The sequence below is a fragment of the Labrus mixtus genome, chromosome 2 (genome assembly GCF_963584025.1).
Source record: "Labrus mixtus chromosome 2, fLabMix1.1, whole genome shotgun sequence".
Classification (NCBI taxonomy): domain Eukaryota; kingdom Metazoa; phylum Chordata; class Actinopteri; order Labriformes; family Labridae; genus Labrus; species Labrus mixtus.
In genome coordinates, this window is record NC_083613.1 from 17,180,540 (window position 1) to 17,201,272 (window position 20,733).

Sequence of the window (20,733 nt, forward strand, 5' to 3'; positions counted from 1 at the left end):
TGGTATGGCGAGGCGAGGCGAGAAGAGAAGAGAGAGAGAGAGAGAGAGAGAGAGAGAAGAGGAGGGGAAGAGAAAGTAGAGGGGGCTGTCTGTGAAATCTTAACCCCCTTTACGCACGGGACATTTGGCAAATCATTGGCTCCTTAAAGTTTTTAAATGCAGATAGTTGTTTTTTTTCCCCCACGAGAAAGTTCAGGAATTCGGGCGAATGAAGAAGAAGAAGAAGCCGAGGACTCGTTAATTCACTCACCGGGGGGAAAGGGGGGGTAGGGGGGGCAGCCCGCGGCGGAGAGTGAGTGAAGCCGGTGAAGTGGTTAAAGTTTGGTCTGTCCCCATGAGCCCATCCCCCATAGTCGCCAGCACAACTTTACCACCCCATCCCCTTCAAAACAATAAAAAACAAAACAATAGCTACAAGCCCCGCAGACCATACAACACCCATATCCGAATTTAGCAAGGCACCCCGCCACACACACACACACACACACACACACACACACACACACATGCATACATGCAGGCACAGTTGGGGTCTCGGACAACTGGCCGACCCGTTGTCCTCGTTGACCCGCCTCGCTCAACTTACCCCCTCGGCTGTATTCCGCTGGAAAGTGTTTCAATGGAGGACCAGCGTTGAATAAGCGGTCGAGTGTCTCCCTCCGCCTCGCTACAAGCAACCATTCATTGTGACTGGTTGTATGTATGCTGTGTGTGAACCAGCAGCTACAGCACGCACACACACACACACACACACACATGCAAAGCGAGGAGAGGAGATGAGCGCGGAGCTACCGAGGAGGAGGGGGGGGGGGGGGGCGCAGCGATGCCAGAGCGGGGATTTTTTTTTTTTTTTGTTACTCTCCCAGGGGTTGCAGACAGATCGCAGAGCTACCGATCGGCTAGACAGGCAGACAGGTAGACAGACAGATCTTATGTGGGACAGTAAGGTGGCAGCATAGCATCGCCTCAACACTTAAGTTGCCTACTGCAATTTACACTGCACATTATAGGCTCCAGTTAGGCCTACTTCAGAAATATGAAATAAGATGTATGGGTAACTATAGGTCTGCTTTCTTAGGCTATTAAGTCAAAAACATTTTTATTCAAAGCATGCAATGCTGCACATTGTTAGCCTACCTGTTGTGTTTTTGTCCACTGCTATAAATCAAATTTACCTTCCAGGGACAATAAAGGTCTGAACTGAACTGAGAGCTAAAACACTGCAGCCGAAAAACAAATAAAGCAGAACCTTGCTATATATTGGCTAGGTGAATTGTTACATTAACAAAAGTGATTCAGTCAGTAAAGCTAATTCTGAAATATGACTTTAGCCTACATGGTCTTTAAAAAAAAAGCATGATAAAATCCTACTTGTGTCTCCATATCATCCCTGAAGGTAAAATAAGGTCTACAGTAAGCAAATGTTCAAATTGATCAAATTGAGTATTTTCTTATGACTTGGCAAAGGCACAACCAGCTGTATGGTAAATGGCAGAAAAGTTTACTTTTGTGTGCAAGGGGAATTACTAGTTTGTCCAGTCAAACCAATGGGGAGATAACTCAAATTAACCTTCTTTTGTTGTTTTTTTTGTTATTTTTTATTTGTTTAATATAGGTCTTTATTTTCATATTGTTTCGATCTCCCTTTTTTTTTGGCGATGTCTGATGTATAGAGTGGGATAAAAGGCTACATGTAGACTAGTAAAACTGGAAGTAATCAGATTACAAGTGAAGAAGTAACGGGATACTGTTCGATTGAGCCCACGCGCCGCTGCAGGCAGGTAGACAGGCAGCGCGTCCCCAGTCGACCCGTCCGTCTGAGCCCCACCCACTCGACCCACTCTCTCTACTCACCGAAGTGTCTTCTCCCGTGAGTGGCGAACCGACTTTTTTTCTGTAACGACACCCTCACGGTCAGTCTCGAGCCCAGGTGCCTCCGGTGTGATCCCTCTGTGTGAAGCGCGTGATATAGTGCGTCTAGACTCCGGGCAGGTGAGCCCTCCGGGCCCTCAAGGCGCTGCGCAAAGTGAATGCTAAACAGGATGAGACTGCATTCAGGCACGGCACTGCGCTCCCCGCTCCCTCTCCTTGTCATGCCAAATACTATTAACTCTATAATTCTCCTGTGTCAGATGTATAGCGCCACGCTCTCTGGGCATTTATTGTCACAGCGCCCCCATCCAGATGTTCAGGCGTGTGTTAGCCTACAGGCTGCAGGCACTTTCTGTCTCTCCATCCACAGTAATGTCACAAAACAGGATATGACAGCTTGTGTAGTGTATAGGCTATATTGCGTTTCAATGTAGGTCATGCATTTATGACAGATGTATTATTTGTGAGACTTTGACAGAAGTAGAATTCTGCACATAAAGAAGCACCACCATGGAAGTGCTCACACATAATAGGCTATAGCCAGGATTAAGTGGCCCCCAAATACCCACCGTCAAATAATTTTTGACCTTAAAATAGCTCACATTTGATTTTATTTACGTAGCCTATATGTCATGATTGTTTATTACAGAAGTCAAAAAGAGTTAGCTGCTTCATGCCAGTCCTTAAGTCAGCCCAATTTTTTTTGTCACAAAACAAACTCAGCCCAAACATGTCCGGGATCAGTTCACAAGCACAGTTTAAAATGTTTATTTTTCATAGTTCTCAATGGTTGTTGGGACACTGGCTGTAATAGCCCCATAACTATGAGTGTAATAAAAGGTTAGAATCAGGAAAAAGTCCCTTTAAAGAATGCCATACAACAAATTTGAAAAATGGATTTGTTTTTGGAGCCCAATCAGTTTCCTTATTCCTTCCATCCATATGTAACCTAAAGTTTTCCAATATTTCTGGGGCACAGATTCACTGAGTGATAAATTAATTAGGCTAAATTCTTATTAGTTACAAGGATGCAAGGCTTATGCACAAACAGGAGTGTTTTCTATTAATTGACCTCCACGAAAAAAAAAATGCTAAAGCAATCAGCAACCCCTTGTATAAAAGGTTGATTTTTTTTGCAGGAAATTGCTTGTAATGATGAGAATAGACATATACTTTAGGTCAAATAGATCAAATGCTTATGGGGAATATTAGTGTTCATGTGTTTTGCACTTTGACATGTAGGCCTATGTTTAGGTCTATATATTTTTTTGTGGTTATGGCAGTAAGGACAAAGACACCAAAGACACAATCCTGGCCTTTAAACTGGATATTATTCTATTATTTTTTGCAACTTTCTCAAGTTTTTGAGTCTCACGCCTTTTGCAATTTAAACCCCCCACCACCACCACCAACACCACACACACACACATACACACACACACACATAGGCATTAAAAGTGAAAAATAAACACATTACAAACCTTTGCTAAAGATGCACATTAAATAACCTAATTGTATGAGAGTGAGCTAAAAAAAACTTAAACTGAACCACATAAGGACCTATTCACTGTATTTTCCACTTAAGCTGCTCAGCTGTGACCTGCATTGACCCTATTTTCTCTAAGGCATTTTATTTTTTGAACATTTTGGTCCCGGTATTTCTGTTAATCCATAGGCTATGTTTAGCCTTTTCATCAGAATGCATCGCCAACTTCGGGCACGGTGAGATTAAATTAGATTATTCATGGGAGCACACTGATGTGTATTCCAGCCGCCTCACATGTTCACTGTGGGGAAAAGTAGGCCATCAGTGTGTGTGTGCGCGTGTGTGTGTGCATGCAGCGGCTGACTGATCGACCCTCTCCCTCTTGTCCTTACATTGCACCGTTTTCCCTGACAGTACACTCAGTCCTGCCGGAGGGGCGGAGGTTGAGCGAGATTTGCTTTTGCTTTGCATTTGGCCGCACAGGTTTCCGTAGATACGCTTCCAAACATGGCTGCTCCCATGTGTTAACATGAGAGTTAGCTGGACTCAGATGATACACCGACTGCAGCTGTGAGGAGACGGATAGCACACGGTCCACAGTATCGCTTGTAATATTAAACATCAGACTTTGAAGACAATAAGTGTCGACTATTGGTGCAGTCACAGGTGAGTTTGTAAAACGCGTAGCTGTACTAGCAGACAGGCTAATAACTTTGCTGTTGGCTAAGTTAAAACATTTAAGTGATTTATGTGATGTTCACAAGCTAAACTAACTTACTTTTGACTGTTTTGCTCAAGTATCAACCTTTTTTCACTCAACTTTAAAGTAGCTAGGTGTTTACAATTAAACTTAGCATTACTCCATATTAAAAGATGCGAAGCTAGACTGAAGATAAACGAGTTAAACAAGTCTTTATTTCACAAGTCTTGTTACTGAATGATGGTCAAAGAACTAAACACGCAGCATTTGTTTTAGTTTATGTTAAATAAAAGAAGAAGCAATATTTATCGTTATGAAATGTAGGCCGACTGCTTCATTATTTTGTCGGCTTTTTCTTTATATATATATCGCATCTATTTCAGAAATGCTCTATGGGTTTTGTTGTATGGCAGCCTGAGCTCAGTAGCCTGTAGTATATCTGACTTTTGTTATTCAAGCTAGCTCATATTTACAGTCTATTTTGAATTAACTGAGGAGGGGGGGGGGGGGCTGCAGAAAAATGAAAAAGACCACACTGAAAAAACGAGCTTTAATCTGGTTTCACTGTTTTTACATTTGTGTTTGAGTAAAATCATTTTTTAAAACATTACTCCAACCTTCCCAACTTTTTCATTAAACAACATCAGCAGCATTATTTAATCTGCACATCACAGATTAATTCTTTAGACATTTAGACTGTGCATAATAAAGATGTTTTCACTTTGTAGCGTTCAAACCTCTCTGTCTTTTTTGTTCCCCAGACTGTGTGTCTTTTATGTTGGTGAGGACAGCTTGTCTGTTTCCCTGCATCACATCCCGTCGTCTTTATCCTCGCCTCGCCCATTCGGCCACACAGACGTTCCGTGGCAGCTTAGGCAGAGCTGCTGCTGCTGCTGCTGCTGCTGCCAGCAGGGGGCTGAGATCCATGGAGCCCCTTAAAGCTGCTCAGGACCCTGAGATTCCCACCGTCAAACCCCCTCCTCACAGACCTGCTGACTCTTCAGATAAGGTTGAGACTGCTGCTCCCACACACACAGCAGCTGAGACGGACAAGACACTTCCTGAGGGGCTGTTGCCTGGGGAGACGGTGGTCAAGGAGGGCAAGGCGTCCATATTGTTTCCCAGCGCTAACGAGGTGTTTTACAATCCTGTCCAGGAATTTAACAGAGATCTGACGTGAGTTTAAACTCTTGCTGCTTTCACCTTTATCCTGGAGACATGGACTTACTTTGAATGAATTCAAGATAATGTGATTCACCACAAGAAGATACCCTTCAAGAATGTGACAGCATACAGAACATGTTGTGTTTCTTTTTACACATTCAAAAAACATTTTGAAGACATTGTTATATTTTAGAACATGGTTGTTAAACTAAATCGCACATACCTCTAATGATGATGTACAATGGTCTAAATGACTAAATAACTATAGTTTCTATCAATCAGCATGAAACTGTAGTTAAATTGTGAATACTAAATGTAGTTTGACAAGGATAAAAGATAAGATAAGAGATACCAGTCTCACAGCAAGAAGTGTCGTTAGCATGAACTACAGGTCATACCTGACCTCCTTAGCCTGCAGTGGCAAAACTCCTGAGTGCATTGAGACAACCAGTGAAGCAAAAACTGCAGGGTATCTCATTTTATAAAACAGCGAATTAACTAGTGGTTTGCCTTTATTTATATCGCCGTGGTTATGCCTTTTATTTAGAGATAGGACAGTGGATCGAGTCAGATATCGGGGGGGGGGGGGGGGGGGGAGAGTGAGGAATGACATGCGGGAAAAGGGAGCTACAGGTTGGATTCAAACCCGGGCCGCCCTTTTGGGGGGCTATAGCCTCTGTACGTGGGGCGCGCCCACTAATCACTTGTCTACCGGCGCCCCCAGGTTTGAAAGATTAAAGCATAGACAAATGCTTCGAACACAAGAAGCTGAACAAGAATATTGATGTAGTTGTGTTAAGATGGAGGAGAATGCAAAGGAAGCTCTGTTACATGTCCCCTGTTCCCTTCCCAGATGTGCTGTGATCACAGAGTTTGCCAGAGACGTGATGGCTCAGCGCGGGGTGAAGGTGGTGGTGCCTGGAGAGAAGGAGAGGGTGGTAGTCTCTCTGTCAGAGGAGACGAACGAGGCCGAGGTACCGACGGAGCAGAACAACGGCGCAGAGGAGCCAGCTATCACTGCAACAGTCGGGGAGAAATGTGAGGTAGGGTTAAACGATTTTACATACAATTTCAAATTCACAGATTATGACTAGAGACTGCTGGGTTAACTGATTTATGTTGAGAATCTGTGTAAGAATGTGGATGCAGATTAGACAATTTAGGAGGAATCTCATTCTTCTTGTTTAGATCATATTGCATTAATTATTACAGGGTTTTTCCTGGCTCAGAACGGGCCTTGGGGGGGGGGGGGGGGGGGGGGGGGGGGGGGGGGGGGGGGGGGGGGGGGGGGGGGGGGGGGGGGGGGGGTGACTTTACACACTACGAGTCTGTATTACCTTATTTGACATAAATCTGTGCATTTCCTGTTATTTCTGACCATTTTATAAAGAATATTATCATTATGCTTAAGTTACTGAAACCCCAATTAAATCTGGTAAAGAATAGTTTTTTATTGCAACAGTGAAACATGGGAACATCATACGCGGTTTAGTTTTAACATGACTGTTGGGATAAATATTTACCGCCATGAAGAGCATTACTCTTTGAAATTAACTCGCCAAACGGACAATCACCCCGCATTAAGTTTATGTTCTGCTTGTTCATCAGTCGTTTGATGTATAGATATTTTTAACATTCAGAGAGGATTTGATTTGCAATTTGAATCGTCTTTTTTTTCTCTTTTGGCGCTCGTGATTTTCCTTTGGCGCTGGGTAGAACCTCTTCGGGGTGCGCCAAAGAATTCTCTCTGCAGGAAAAGCCCTGTTATTAGTATTATTATTTCATCTTCCTGTTTAATTATTAACACAAAAAACATGAGAAAATTGACTTGGCAACAAAAAAGGAAGAAAATACTTCCTAATTATTAAAACTACATCCTGATTGCATAATTATAAACTACTTGTGTTTTTACTTAGTAGATTCTAGTAAAGAGTTAAAGGGTTAAAACCCACAGAAAGAAAAAATGAGGAATGACAAACATATATGTTTTGAAGCTGCTGCTATTGGTCATACATGAGTCGTAATGTTTGTTATAATAATAACATCATGGATCAAACATGACATACATTATTACATACTCACCCTGATCAGCATTGTTTCCATGAAGCTTTAATAAATGAAACATAGGAAACATTATCTATTACTTATGACTTTCAGAGAAAGTCTCCTTGTGGCTTCAGCCCTCAACCAATCCAACCAGAGCGAGATCAATCCTGGGAAATTTTTCACACCAAACAAGCGTGCTAACACGCTGCGAGGCAGTCTTACTAAGTCTTGACCTGCTCAAAAAGTATACGTTTGTTTGTACTGAACCATCAATGATGTCTTCACAAGTCCCATTATTTACCCACTGTTCTTTGCTATCACCTTGCTAGCTGTATGCTTTGTATCTGTTCATTTGGTTTTGTTGTTTGAGATGTATTCTGTGATTTCTTTAAATGGACCAAGTTAAAAAAAAATATGAAGCCTTTTATGTTGAGATTTAGTATTTATGAGATCTTTAAAGGTTATATATATATACTATATATGACACATTTGGATCAAAATCACGTTACAGCTTACATGGTAGCAGCCGTGGGCAGACAGTCAATATCTGTGACTCTAGTCACATGATACGAACGTCACTCCCCCCTCCTATTGGCTCGAGGTGAATTCTCTGGAGAATATCCTGCTGCGTTCTCACATCAGCTCACTCAGACTCGCTGCAGAAAAAATACTAGGGGGTTGACAGGAGAAACTCCGGGTTTGGCTGTTTGCTTTCACACATACGGCTCCTCTGGCAAATGTCAGGAGTTTTTCAGGAGTTTTCTGCACTTTTGAAAGCCTTACATTACAACTTAATTCTGCTGCTTTCCTGAAAGCTCTGTGGCTTAAGCTCAGTTTACTGATTACTGTTTTCACACATGCACAAAACTCCTGAAAAATGTCCAAAATATTTCAGATGAGCTGCATGTGTCAAGGCAAACGGATACATTTGTAATCCCGACTTTCCCTGGACGGTTTCCTCCCAGCCACCAACTCAAATGTCTGTTTGAAGTCGGGATGAGCTGATGTGTGAACGTGCAGCAGAAAGCCAGCAGAATTCACCACGTGCAAGCAGATGGGGGTCATGACCTTTTAACACGTGACTGCTGTGTGATTGTAGTGCACCTGAAAAAGCGTGCCCCCCCCCCCCCCCCCTTTTTTTTTTTTTACTCGACTTTGGCATCTTTTTTTCTTTCATTTCATGTCGACTGTACCTTTGTTTTGTCTAACTGTGTGTGGCCATGTTGTTGAGGTTTATATTGACTACTGACCTCAGTGATGTGCTAGTTTGTTAATGTACTATGGTCACTTTTTCACTTGGTGTCAGATGAAAAGGTTCTGATAGTTTTATGCTTTAATGTGCATGCTGTTTTTCTTAGGAATGGAAATGAGTGAATCAATTAATTCTAAAATGAGTGAAACACATGAATAGTTTTTTTTCCGGCTGTCCTCAAAGTGAACAAAAATCCCTCCATGCAGCTTGAAGATTGTCTCTCTCTTCTATTCCAGCGTGGTCTGCGTGTGCTGGAGGGTCTCGCGGCGTCGGGTTTGCGCTCGGTGCGTTTCGCTCTGGAAGTCCCCGGCCTGCAGAACGTCACCGCCAACGACTTCTCCACCAAGGCTGCAGCGCTGATCGCCAGGAACGCTCAGTACAACGGAGTCAACCACCTGCTGCAGGCCAGCTGCAGAGACGCTAGGTAACATCCATCTGAGAGTTCAGAGAAGACCACTGATGCTTCACTGGTCTGCTGTCTTCCTCTTGCTTCACCTTTCACCTCTTGCTCCAGTCATCCCTTTGCTCCTCTCCTGTGTCTTTTGCTTTTCTTCTTTTGAGCTTTTGTGTCCTTTTCTTTCTGACTTGACCTTCTTCTTTTCTCTCTTTGCCTTGTCCTCATTTTTCTCTTCATCTTTCATTTCACTTGATTCTCCTCCCTCTTCTCAGAAATGATGCTCTCTTTATTCAACGAACTGTGATACATTTTAATTCTCGTTTCACATTTTATTTTTGTCATTCCTCTTCTTCCAGTCTTCCAGTGATCACGGACGTGCTGATTTTCCTATTATTTCTTTCCCCTCCTTTTTTCCTGCAGTATGCTGATGTATGAGATGCGAGGGAAGAAGGAGCGCTATGATGTCATCGATCTGGATCCCTATGGTAGCCCCTCTGTCTTCTTGGATGCAGCGGTGCAGGCTGTCAGTGAGGGAGGTGGGTAGTTCAGTCTGTCTGTCATTCATGCAGATGTTTTCTCCACCTGTCAGTCCTCAGTCTCTCGGTCTGTTCTGGGGTTTGAAACTGTTTGATCATTTGCTGCCGTTTAGTGGTTGAGGATTAAGAGAGCGGGTTTCAATCACGTCATTATTTTTATTAGAATTAGAAAAGTAAAAATAAGTTTTGGCAGTATAGGATGAATTGTTATTGACATTTGGACTAACTTGAATGTTATCAATACTGTTATTTGAATAATTGATTAAAAAAAAATTCCAACTTTTTTTTTACCAATGTACCAGTCAGGGGTCAACAACAACTACGAACCATATTATTTTCAAAGGTTCAGAAACTATTAAAACAGTAATATTTGTCAGTTTGAAGATTTAATTGTTCTTAAAGATGTCTCCAGATCGTTTTTTTCAAAGTACAAAACAGTAAAACTGTTCAGTAGAGCTGTCCTGGTTTCATGTGCGCTGACATCTCTCTCTCTCTCTCTCTCTTTCCCTCTCTCTCTCAGGTCTGTTGTGTATAACATGCACAGACATGGCTGTGATGGCAGGAAACAGTGGAGAGACGTGCTACAGCAAATACGGCTCAGTCTCCGTCAAAGCCAAATACTGTCATGAGATGGTGAGACCGGAGAACTCTTTTAACAAACCTTGAACCAGGTTCAGAGGTCAGCTTAAAGTTGAGAATAAAGGAGTAACACAAAAATGTCTCGTTGTATATCGTGCCTTTGATAAATGAATAGTCCAGCTTAGCACTGCAGTGACAAAAGAATCCTGATAATCTGCTATCTACTCTTTAAATGAAGTCAAAATTGTAGGCGAGCATAATGTATGGTGGCAGCCTGTATCGAAGGTTTGATGGTAATGTTCATATTCTGTGTTCAGAGCGTGGTTAGGATCGGAGGCGATGCTGTTAGCCAGCCTTAACATGTTCTTATCGTATGCTGATTCATGGAGTCTCTGCATTGGTTGGCCTACAATCTTAGAGCAGATGTTTAACTGTTGGAGCGGTTTAGAATTTAGAGTAGGTGACAGGCACACACACACACACCATATACCAGTTGTTATGAATATGTAACTGTGTTAAGATCTAAAAGAAATGGTACAAGGGATTCCATTGGTGTTTCTGTATCATTTCTCTACGTTTTATTTTTCTGTTTATTTTTGCGTTGTTGTTCAAAACGGACTCTCACATCGGCTGCATGGAAGATATGAATATAAATATCTTCAATGGGATTTTTTGGGTTTGTGTCCAGGCGTTTGATGACACAAATAATCAACATTGGTCATGTGTGAAAAACTCATTAACTTCATTAGGAGTCGCGCTAAAGGAAAAGAAGAACTTCAAAGATTAGGCGATACAAATATTATGCAGGAAATATTATGTTTGGCTCATGTGAACTTTTGAGTTTAAGATCAAAGACACCAGACTTTCTCAGACATGTAACATAAAAGTCTGACTGTGTGTGTCTCTTCTCTGTTCCCTCTGCAGGCTCTCCGTATCATCCTGCACAGTGTGGACCAGAGGGCGGCCGTTTACCAGAGATACATCCAGCCCCTGCTGTCCGTCAGCGTGGACTTTTATATCAGGGTCTTTGTGCGAGTCTTTACAGGACAGGCCAAAGTGAAGAACTCAGCCAGGTACACACAAACACACACACACATACACCTACAGACAAGCAAGCACAAATATATACTGTCCTCTAAAAAAGGCTGATATTTGATGAAAGTTGAATGAACTGAAACTGGGTCATTGCAGCAACAAATGCTGAAAATAATAGCAGCAGCAGACAATCACAAGATAACAAAAACAAATGTCTGAAAAGCAGGGCTGTCAACTTAAATGCATTTATTATTTTTTAGCGCCTTTTTTTTACTTTGCCATTTATTGTTTGACTTTCCTGCTTCATGTGCAAATGAACACAGAGCCCTATTGAAGTATCCCTTAAAAAAACACTGAATTATGATCACCAACCGTGATGCAGACTCTCACCAGAGAAAGGGAGACATGTGAACATGTAACCGAGCTGTAACAAGTAGGGGGTGACTACGGACTGACTTCATATGAAACTTTGTTTAATCATCAGGCCTGGTGTTTGACTTTCATTCTGTGGATTATCATTTAATGTAAGAGTCTCTTTTTACTGTCAAAAACGGACATACGTTTAGTCATTACAGTGGAGCTATCTGACTTCAAAACTGCCACCTGAGAAGATAATATCTATGCCAGTTAGAAAAAGAGGATCCTTCTGATGCGTTAGGTAAGCTATTCATTGTCTTTAGGGCAGTAATGGAAGGTTCATGCACGCTCATGTAGCGAGGTGTGCTGCATTGTCTGGGTTAGATTGTGTAAAGTGCAAATGTATTTTAAGTGGTCTGGTGTTTGCATCTGTAATGTTGCTCAACAGGCGCCTCTTTATGTGTTGTGTGCGTGATGAGCGGGAGGGGCTCCGGTTATTTTGAGTGGGAAGCAGGGGCAGATCCAGGCGGTGGCCAGGGTGGGCCACACAGGGAATCTGATTGGCCACCCCAAGTGCCACACCGAAATCCTATAGCAACTATTTTGGGTTTGTTTAAACAGGCCTTTAGAAGCTTTTTTTTTCATTTCAATATGGCACATTTGTATTATTAAAAAAAAGAGTTGGAAAAAAAGGAAATTCAGATTAATCACAGCATCTACTAAGACTAGTCACAATAATGTATTTTTGAATTGATTGACAGAACTTCAGAAAAGTTAAGAGACTGTTTCGGTGTATTTGTAAGGAAAATAAAGACATACAGTATGAAGCCAAACCGACAGGATGCACACTTATTGTGTCTGTATTTCTGATGTACAGAAGATGTATGCTAACACAGCAACATTTTTTTTAAATTTAATTTTTTTTAATTTTTTATACACATGGATTTCTCACAAATGTCCCACAGTTAAACACAGAAAAGCAACACTGAATTTCATTTTAACAACATGTTTAACATGTGTTTTTGTCTTGTATTGCAGTAAACAGGCTCTTGTGTACAACTGCGTGGGCTGTGGGACTTTTCACTTACAGAGAATGGGCACGAGAAGAGTCGATGGAAAACAGTAAGAGAGTCCACACTGTTCTAACAGCTTACTTTGAAGTTTCTATGTTTGAAATAAAACATGCAGGGTGACTTCAAGCGCTCAAACCTTTTTCTGGACGTTAAAAATTAGCTTTTTTGTGTTGAACCTTCTTTGATTTCTAAATGGGGGCGGCAAATCTGGAAGTTGCTATGGTAGCTGGAGAGGTGCCAGATCACTTCCTGAGCACTGCTGAGGTGCCCTTGAGCAAGGCACCAAACCCCCTCCCCACCAATATTTCGGGGATTAATAAAGTAAAAATCTCTTAATCTCTTAATTTCAGTATTAAGTATTCTGCTGCCGTCGGCCCCCCTGTTGGACCAGAGTGTAAGCACTGTGGGCAGAGACATCAGGTAAGACACACACACACACGTCAAATACAGACAGGATATAAATTTAGAAGTCCTTCATACTAACTGAATAAGCAGAGAGACAATAAACAGCACCATGAAAATATGAGTAAATAGAAGTGAAACAAAAAAAGATATTGTAACTGAAAACATAAGCTGCTTCACTCGTGCACTCTCTAGAAAAATTCTGGACAGTCTTCCCGTGAAGTTTTCCATTTCTGCTTATTCTTGTGTCACTTGTGAATTTTCCTGAATTTTACCTGCTGCGTTCACACATCAGCTCATTCTGACCACACAGACATTTTACATCCATATTGGGTGACTCAAGAAGGCAAGAAGGGGGACAACAGTTCCCAATTTATTGATTAAGTCTTTTATTTGTTTTGCATTACCACCTGTTTTCATATTTTTACTCAGGGTGTCCCATTTTAAAACTTTTGTTTCTTCATTGTCCCAAATATACTCTGTCCTAGTGGATTCTCACATTTCAGCTGCTACTTTCTTTTGTATTGCTAAAGTTTACTAATCTATCTAATGTGTTTGTAGATCTGAGTTTGCCAACATGTTGAATACACACTCTGAAGCCTGTGTCTGTTCCTCCTGTAGCTGGGGGGTCCCATGTGGGCAGGTCCTATCCACGACTTGGCGTTTGTCCAGAAGGTTCTGTCTGCTGTGTCGGGGAACCCATCCAGATTTGGGACGTCCAAACGTATTGAGGGCATGCTCAGCATGGTGACTGAGGTATCCATTTCTCTCTTTAAATCTAGAACTCATGAAGAGGTTCTTTCAGATTTATCTGAACTGTTTAAAAACAGCTGCCAAAGTATAATTGCAAACCATTTTTTTGTTTGTTTTTTCATCTTTCTTTATCCCTATACGCCTTCTAAATTCGATAATCTAAGGGAAAATCTCTGCTTGCCCTCTAACCCTTGAGTTTGTGTTGCGAGTAGTGTTCATTGCTCTGCAGGTCACCAGATGGAATTCACAAGAACTTTTTTTTTGTTCATCTTTTGATGTTGTCTTGTGGATGCAGTTTAACATTAGATAATGAAGTTTGTTTCCTTCTAGAGTGACACATTATGACACTTTGATTGACTGTTTGTTTCAGGAGCTGGAAGACGTTCCTCTTTATTACTCTGTGGGCAGTTTGAGCAGCACAATGCACTGCACCACTCCACCTCTGCTGCAGTTTAGGTAAACACACACACACCTTCACCGCATGTCATTCCACACGCTCTCTTCCTTCTCAGACAATGGATTTCTAACACTATCCATTGTCTTAGCTAATTAAAGGCTTAAAGCACAAAATAATACATAACACTTAAAAAAAAAAAAAGGAAAAAAGGAACTGGAGTTTTTCTGCATCACAGATGTTTTCAGTGAGGAGTAATCCAGAGAATAACATCACAACCGTGTGGTCCCTCTAAAGTGCTCCGATGCCTTTAAGTCGATTTTAACCAAATGTTTTGTTTTGGTTTGTGATTCCATATAGGGTAAAAGGGTCGGCTCCTTTGCTTGAGTTGGTGCCGTTAATCAGAGCTGTTGACTTCAGCCTATTATGCTAATAGGCTAATACAACTTCTTGTGATGACATTTGAATATTTTCAGGGAGTGTCAACTTTTCACATAAACAACTGAACAAAAGTCAACAACTTAAAAAGGAGTAAACTCCCTAACAAACAATAACAACTTTACAAATGTAACAAATATAAACAACTTATCAAACATGAATCACTTGACAAATGTAAGCAAGTTATGTTTTAGTTGACTTATCTTTTAGTCACTAATAAAATACCATCAGTAGTTTAATTAAGTAGATGAGAGTGTAAACAGGTTTTAAATCCTTAATGAATCATCTCCTCCTCTCTCTCTCTCTCTCTCTCTCTCTCTCTCTCTGCAGGTCTGCTCTTCTTCATGCAGGTTACAGGGTTTCCCTCTCTCACGCCTGTCAGAGTGCCATCAAGACAGACGCTCCTCCTGCAGCCATCTGGGACATCATGAGATGCTGGGTAAGTGTGACGGTGTGGCTCCGTCACTGACTGCAGGCAGCACACACACTGATACGCAGACACACACACGAGTCACACACACACACACACACAAGAAAAACTTTTCCCTCCTCGCGTTCCTAATCACTCAGTAAATCATACCATCATCTAACTTTCCCTCTCAGTTTCGTACCACTACCAAGTGTGCACAATGAAGCGCTCCACTTTATCTTACATACATTTTCACAACATTAAAGCGCTCTTACCTCGCGCCCCAGCCACGTCCCGTTTGTGTGCCAAACACAGGCAGCACATTTCTGCATAGGAAATAGAGGGATGTGGCGCGCAGTAAACTCACAAATCTGTGTGTCACTCAATCAAATATTAATGTTTAAGATTTGTGAGTTTAAAAGGTTCAAATTCTTTAGTTGATAAGAAAATAAATACTATAATTCATAACGCCAAGTGGAAGGGGCTTCTGGTTTAAAAGATGGCTGTCGTATGTATTTTCACTTCAGTCTGGATCTGGTAACAGAGGGTAACGGATGCAAACTGCTTTCGTAGTGCTCATATCTTGCTCGTGTCTTGAGTTCATGTGGAACTTTTTTTTGGCATCCTTTGTTTTGTAAATATTGTAAATAGTGTTTTTTTTCTGCTCTGTATTTTCCGTCACTTTGGTAAAAACATTTCACTGCACCAGCACCATATGAGGTCAGATAAAGTCACTTACAGCATCACGACTACGCCTGTGGTTTCTTCTATATTTTTGGTTGTTTGAAAGAGAACCTCGCCACAGTAAACAGAAATGAAAGATGCTCTCAATGAGTCAAAAGTTGCTTCATAACATGCTATGGATGTTCACTTAAACGTTTGATGATGATGCTTCATTTCTCCTTTCTATATTGTTTGTCTGCTGCAGGAGAAGTTAAACCCTGTGAAGAGGGAGAAGCTGTCTCAGACGAGCCCCGCCTTCAAGATCCTCTCCACTGAGCCCAGGTAAGACCTGAGACTGTACGAGAAGTACACACAGCATCTAGTGCAGAATATAGAAAAAGTCTTGTCAACACAATTGTGAAATGTTGTATTGTTTGACCAAGTAATCTTACATGTTACCTGTAATTCCGTGTAAATCCAGACCTCGGCTAGGATCAGGAGCATCCTGTCACTGTGTTTTTTAACCAGTCAACATTTTCAAAATCAGTTTATGGTCTCTATATTTTCAAGGGTTAGGGTCTTCTTTAAAGGGTGATTTAAAGACATGTACAGAGCTATCAATTCAACAATTGCCAAACAGTTTTTTCTAACACCGTGTCCTAACAGCACGCGAGTGTTATATGTGGCGTTCAGTCGCGCAGCAACGGATGCTTGCTGTCCGCACTGCATGCGTTCAATATTGAATTCTATTCCACGCGAGCGTCAGCGTCAAAATCAGCCTAATTCTATTGTTTCCTATTGGAGCATCCTAACTGCCCGCGAGCAACGCATCGGGCCGTTTTTTACCCCGACGCCCCGTTTCTATTTCCCTCTCTGTCGCTCACGTCAACGAACAGGGAACGAGGAAGAAGGGGGCTCTACAAAGCACTGACACTCGGTTTTCTCACTCTACAGAGCTTGGTAGCTCATCTTACAAAGGGGAGATAACGGTGCATTGATAATATCCACATCCGGGATTGAAATGTTGAGCTTTGACTTTTGCCCGTTTACCGACGAGCCTCTGTGTTGTGATTTGAGTCAGCTGCTTGTTAATACAAAGCACCACACATCCGTTTGTCCACCTTCAGTACAAAAGCAGTAGATGTTATTCTCTTTGCGAGGGGCGATACTGAAATTTACAGAGCATAGAATTCAATATTTAACGCATACAGTGTGGACAGCGCGCGTCCGTTGCTGCGCGACAGAATGCAACATTTTATCGCTCGTGTGCTGTTAGGACACGGTGTAACGGAGGGGAAGTCGACATAATCTGGTATGGATTGATAAGACTATCACTGAGGACCGATGTGAAACTTCATTGTGTCATGATGACAGAGAGAGTTAAACCCTGAAACGGAAAACATGTAAATCATTAAGAAAGTTTGAAGAAATCTTTAAAAATGACACATCTAAACTGATATGAAAGAATGGAAGAACAACATGCTGAACCTGGAATCCTTGAATTTGAACCATCTTGCAGAAGCCTTAAGCAGACGAACATCACAGGAAAAAGGAGTAAAATAAAATTTATGGATAAGTAATTTCTGTTGGTTTCCTCGAGTTATCGACTTATTGTTTGTTGTTATCTTGAGATAGCATTGCTGGTTCGTTTCCTCTCTGGGTTTCCGTACCATCTGTTCATTGATGTGTTATATATTTATTTTGTGGTTGCTTTCTGGTTCTTATCTTTTTTGGCTTTGTCTTAATTGATATAGCTTAAGAGAAAAAAGGGATAAGACTAAATATGTGTTTTACTGATTATATGCTGTTATTGTTATTCTTTTGTTTGCCTATATCTGTTATTAGTTATCATTTTAAACTTTGTGATGACTACTATGTCCTCCTTCTGTAAACCAGAAACGGTCACTACTTTGTCCTTTCACAGCTGCTAAACTCCATAGAAAAGTCAGTTATTTGACCTCACATCACACCCGAGTCTTGGTCTACTAACGAATGGATTAGTCTCAGTGTTGTTGTCTGGTGTTTGTGTATCAAGTGCTCAACAACAAAAACAGTAAACAAACAAGTCAGGAGATGAGGACAAAAACATTTGTGCAAGTTAAACGTTTTTGAAAAGTCTGAGTTGTGCAAAGTCATTCTATAAAATGATTGATTTTGACATAGCAGTGTGGTGGCTTTGAGAGGATGCTTTGTTGCTGTTTTGGTTTACAAAAAGAGAATCCTTCCTCTTTGACAAAAAGGTCCATCCCGGCAGGGTTATTTCGGTAATAATCAGAAAAAAGGAAAACATTTTATGTACGTTTGTTTGTTTGTTTGTGTGTGTTTGTAGCCTCGAAGCCTGTTTCACTGTGAGAGAGGACGCCAACCCTCAGTCCCGTAAACGGCACCTGACCCGGTTCCAGGAGAACCCTCAGGCCTTCTGGGGACCCAAAGCTCGCGCCAAAGCTGGGTAACTTACACACCTCTGATCTTTCAGGACGCACACTTAAACACACATACCTAGCAATGAAAGGCTAACACACAATCAAAAAGCAGCCATAGTTGTGAGGATAATCATTGTAGTAATAATCGTTGTGTGTTAGAATTGGACTTTAGGGGTATTTGTGTCTAAAAATGATCAAGGACAACATTTATTTTTATTTTAGCTACTTGGAAGCAATTAAAAGCCCTAATTCATCAACAAAGAGAATTTGAATATGAATTTATAATTTCACCATTAAATTAAGTTTTAGTAAGAGCAAATTAGAAAAAACCTTTTCACATCTACTTTACAAGACAGGTGTGTAGGAGAGCAATGTGTCCATCGAAAACTTAACAGATAAACTCCCCCACACTGTCTAACTGCAAACAAACATTTATTGGCAACGTTTCGGTTCTAGACCTTCATCAGGCAACTGATGTAATAAACCAAGAAAAGACCCCCTGAACTGGTCACTTAAACTACTGGTAATGAACATTTTGTAGAATAAGCTGTTAATGTATTTGTCCACCTTCTTGTTGCTTTTCTCCTTTCACATGTTGCTTCTGGTTTTTTTGTTTTGTTTCTCCTTTATTTCTTTCTTTCTAAACTCTCTCCTCCTTCCTTTTTTCCCCATCCATTTCTAACCTCTCTCTCTCTCTCTCTCTCCTCTCTCTCCTGCAGTGGCAGTATCTCTGCTGACTTGCAGGACAAGAGAAAGAAGTGCCAGAACAAGAGAACGAACCCCATCACAGACCTTTCTCAGCTGAAAGAGTTTCCCTGCAAGAGGTTCAAACGGGTAGGTTTCCCTACAGAGCTCTGCTGCCATCACATAATAATAATAATAATAACATACAATCAGGTTCATTTTGGACAGAGGGCTGTCTGTGAATATTTACTCAGGCTCTCATAAACAGAACTGGTGGACATCTTTGTTGCCTCCTCATATTCTTTTTTTTTTTATTTGCTTACAGACTCCCCTAACATCATCTTATAATGAAACTGATCATCACACACTCTTTTTTCCTTTGATTTTCTCTTGTGTCTTTGTTACATAAGATGCCATTGTTGAGCAAAGACAATTGTCTGAGAAATCATCTACTCTGTATTTTACTTGTGAGAAAAAAAGCTGTGTTCTCCTGGAAATGGAAATATAACAAACAACCTGACTCATTTGTTTCCAAGAACAGCAGCAGAGACTAATTAACAGTTTGTCTAGGACTTTATAGCTGAAATTATTTAAATCACTTCAATGTTGGCAGATTGAATTGTCCTGATGCCTGCGGACTCGCCCTAATGACAACAATTGTTATTAATTATGAATTACTCAGAAGTGCGCGTGCTGAAAACACACAAACTAGAGATCATACCCAGCCACAAAACAAATTCAAATGCATAGTGGCAGAAAGGTTGAAGAGATCCAATTGAAAGCAAATGGTGTCAAGAATCTCAACCTTGACGCTGTGGAGGGGTTTGCATGTCCTGGTGAACCTGGGAGCTGTGTTGTCGGGGGCACCAGCCTCTGGTAGGGTCTCGCAAGGCAAAGTGGTCCGGGGGGAGCGACCAGACTAAGTTCAACAAAACCCCCCAAGAAGCAAAAATGGGAGCCAGTCACCTCAAGGGAGAAATCTGTGAATTTCCACATATTATGAGATGTGTGATGAGCCTTTCAATAGAGTCTGCAACCCATATTTAATCTCAGCCTTTTTATTTTTTTCAATGATGTACAGTCTTTTACAAAATCCCAACATATCGAAAATAAACCACCCACTGAGTAATAAATGTTAAACACAGAAATCATTTCTGATGATGTCGCCAATGGAAGTCTAAAGGGAGACAAACAGTTACTTCTATAAATCCTGAGGTTGTGTTCTTGTGTTTTTTCTTTTAAGGGAACATGCGACCATGGAGACAAATGCTGCTACTCCCATGACCTGAAGAAGACTAATGAGGAGAAAATGGAATAATTCAATCATCTTTTTTTTAAAGTACATTTATTTCTGTTTTATTGGCTTCATGCAGCCTGGATGAGGTGAACATGGCTAATGGCAATCCAATTCTATTTAGCTGGAGAGAGAAACCTAAGAGCAGTTAATCTGCAAGATGTTGCTAAGCAGGAGACTTTTTTTTTTTTTTTTAACTTCTACAGCTCGCTGTTTCAGTCCAATAAAGACCTTGTGCTGACTTTTTCTGTTCTTTACTTATTCTTTTGGAAGTCTCATGAAAGTGGTTGCCTTTGACCTTCGAGTTCAAGAGGTAAAATCGTCTTGAGACTTATTTGATGTGAATACATTTTTGGAGTGAGTCAATGAAAGTCTGCAGGTTCAGAAAAACCCTTGGAAACTTTATTTTACCTAAAGGGTCTTTGGCAACATTTATGGTTCATCAGTATTTGTACAGACATGTCGCTGTAAAAATAAACACACAGTTAGGAATCATTCACTTTATTATCAGCTGCTTGGTGATCAGTATAAAAATCATTTTCAAATATTTACATTTTGGTAACAATACAAAGATTACGGTAATTGCACACGTCAGACAATCAGTTCAAGTTGGCACCAGATTTATTTTTGAAAATATTGAAAAGGATTTGTGTGATTGTGGATGAACTGAGAAAACCTTCAGTTGAAACAATGAACAAAAATGTATTTTGGATGTTTCTGCTGCACAAAAGGCAGCTTCAACAAATCTGTACATAGAAGGAACACTTCTAACACTG

The 20,733-nt window shown here is 41.0% G+C and overlaps 3 protein-coding genes across 3 annotated transcripts in view; 1 reads left to right on the forward strand and 2 right to left on the reverse strand.

Moving 5' to 3' along the window:
* nacc1b (nucleus accumbens associated 1, BEN and BTB (POZ) domain containing b) overlaps window positions 1–721 on the reverse strand; it is a 33,288-nt gene extending 32,567 nt beyond the window's left edge. The window contains exon 1 of the mRNA XM_061053723.1: window positions 587–721. Coding sequence (XP_060909706.1) covers window positions 587–681 — 95 coding nt within the window. The 5' untranslated portion in view covers window positions 682–721. The remainder of the gene's footprint in view (window positions 1–586) is intronic.
* man2b1 (mannosidase, alpha, class 2B, member 1) overlaps window positions 1–20,733 on the reverse strand; it is a 117,038-nt gene that overhangs the window by 76,837 nt on the left and 19,468 nt on the right. The window lies entirely within an intron of this gene.
* Window positions 4,826–20,252, forward strand: trmt1 (tRNA methyltransferase 1). The gene is made up of 15 exons (XM_061053778.1): window positions 4,826–5,234; window positions 6,076–6,265; window positions 8,757–8,944; window positions 9,338–9,453; window positions 9,974–10,086; window positions 10,957–11,105; window positions 12,463–12,546; window positions 12,848–12,917; window positions 13,521–13,655; window positions 14,023–14,108; window positions 14,815–14,923; window positions 15,822–15,898; window positions 17,886–18,005; window positions 18,699–18,813; window positions 19,907–20,252. Exons 1-15 carry the CDS (start codon window positions 4,834–4,836, stop codon window positions 19,979–19,981), a joined length of 2,028 nt encoding a protein of 675 aa, XP_060909761.1. The 5' UTR covers window positions 4,826–4,833; the 3' UTR covers window positions 19,982–20,252.

Bases quoted from the DNA above. Each gene is read 5' to 3' on its own strand.
- trmt1 (XM_061053778.1), top strand. From the start codon at position 4,834: ATGTTGGTGAGGACAGCTTGTCTGTTTCCCTGCATCACATCCCGTCGT. The intron at 9,454-9,973 runs GTGGGTAGTTCA...TCTCTCTCTCAG, and splicing joins GCAGGCTGTCAGTGAGGGAG to GTCTGTTGTGTATAACATGC. The intron at 12,547-12,847 runs GTAAGAGAGTCC...TCTTAATTTCAG, and splicing joins AGAAGAGTCGATGGAAAACA to TATTAAGTATTCTGCTGCCG.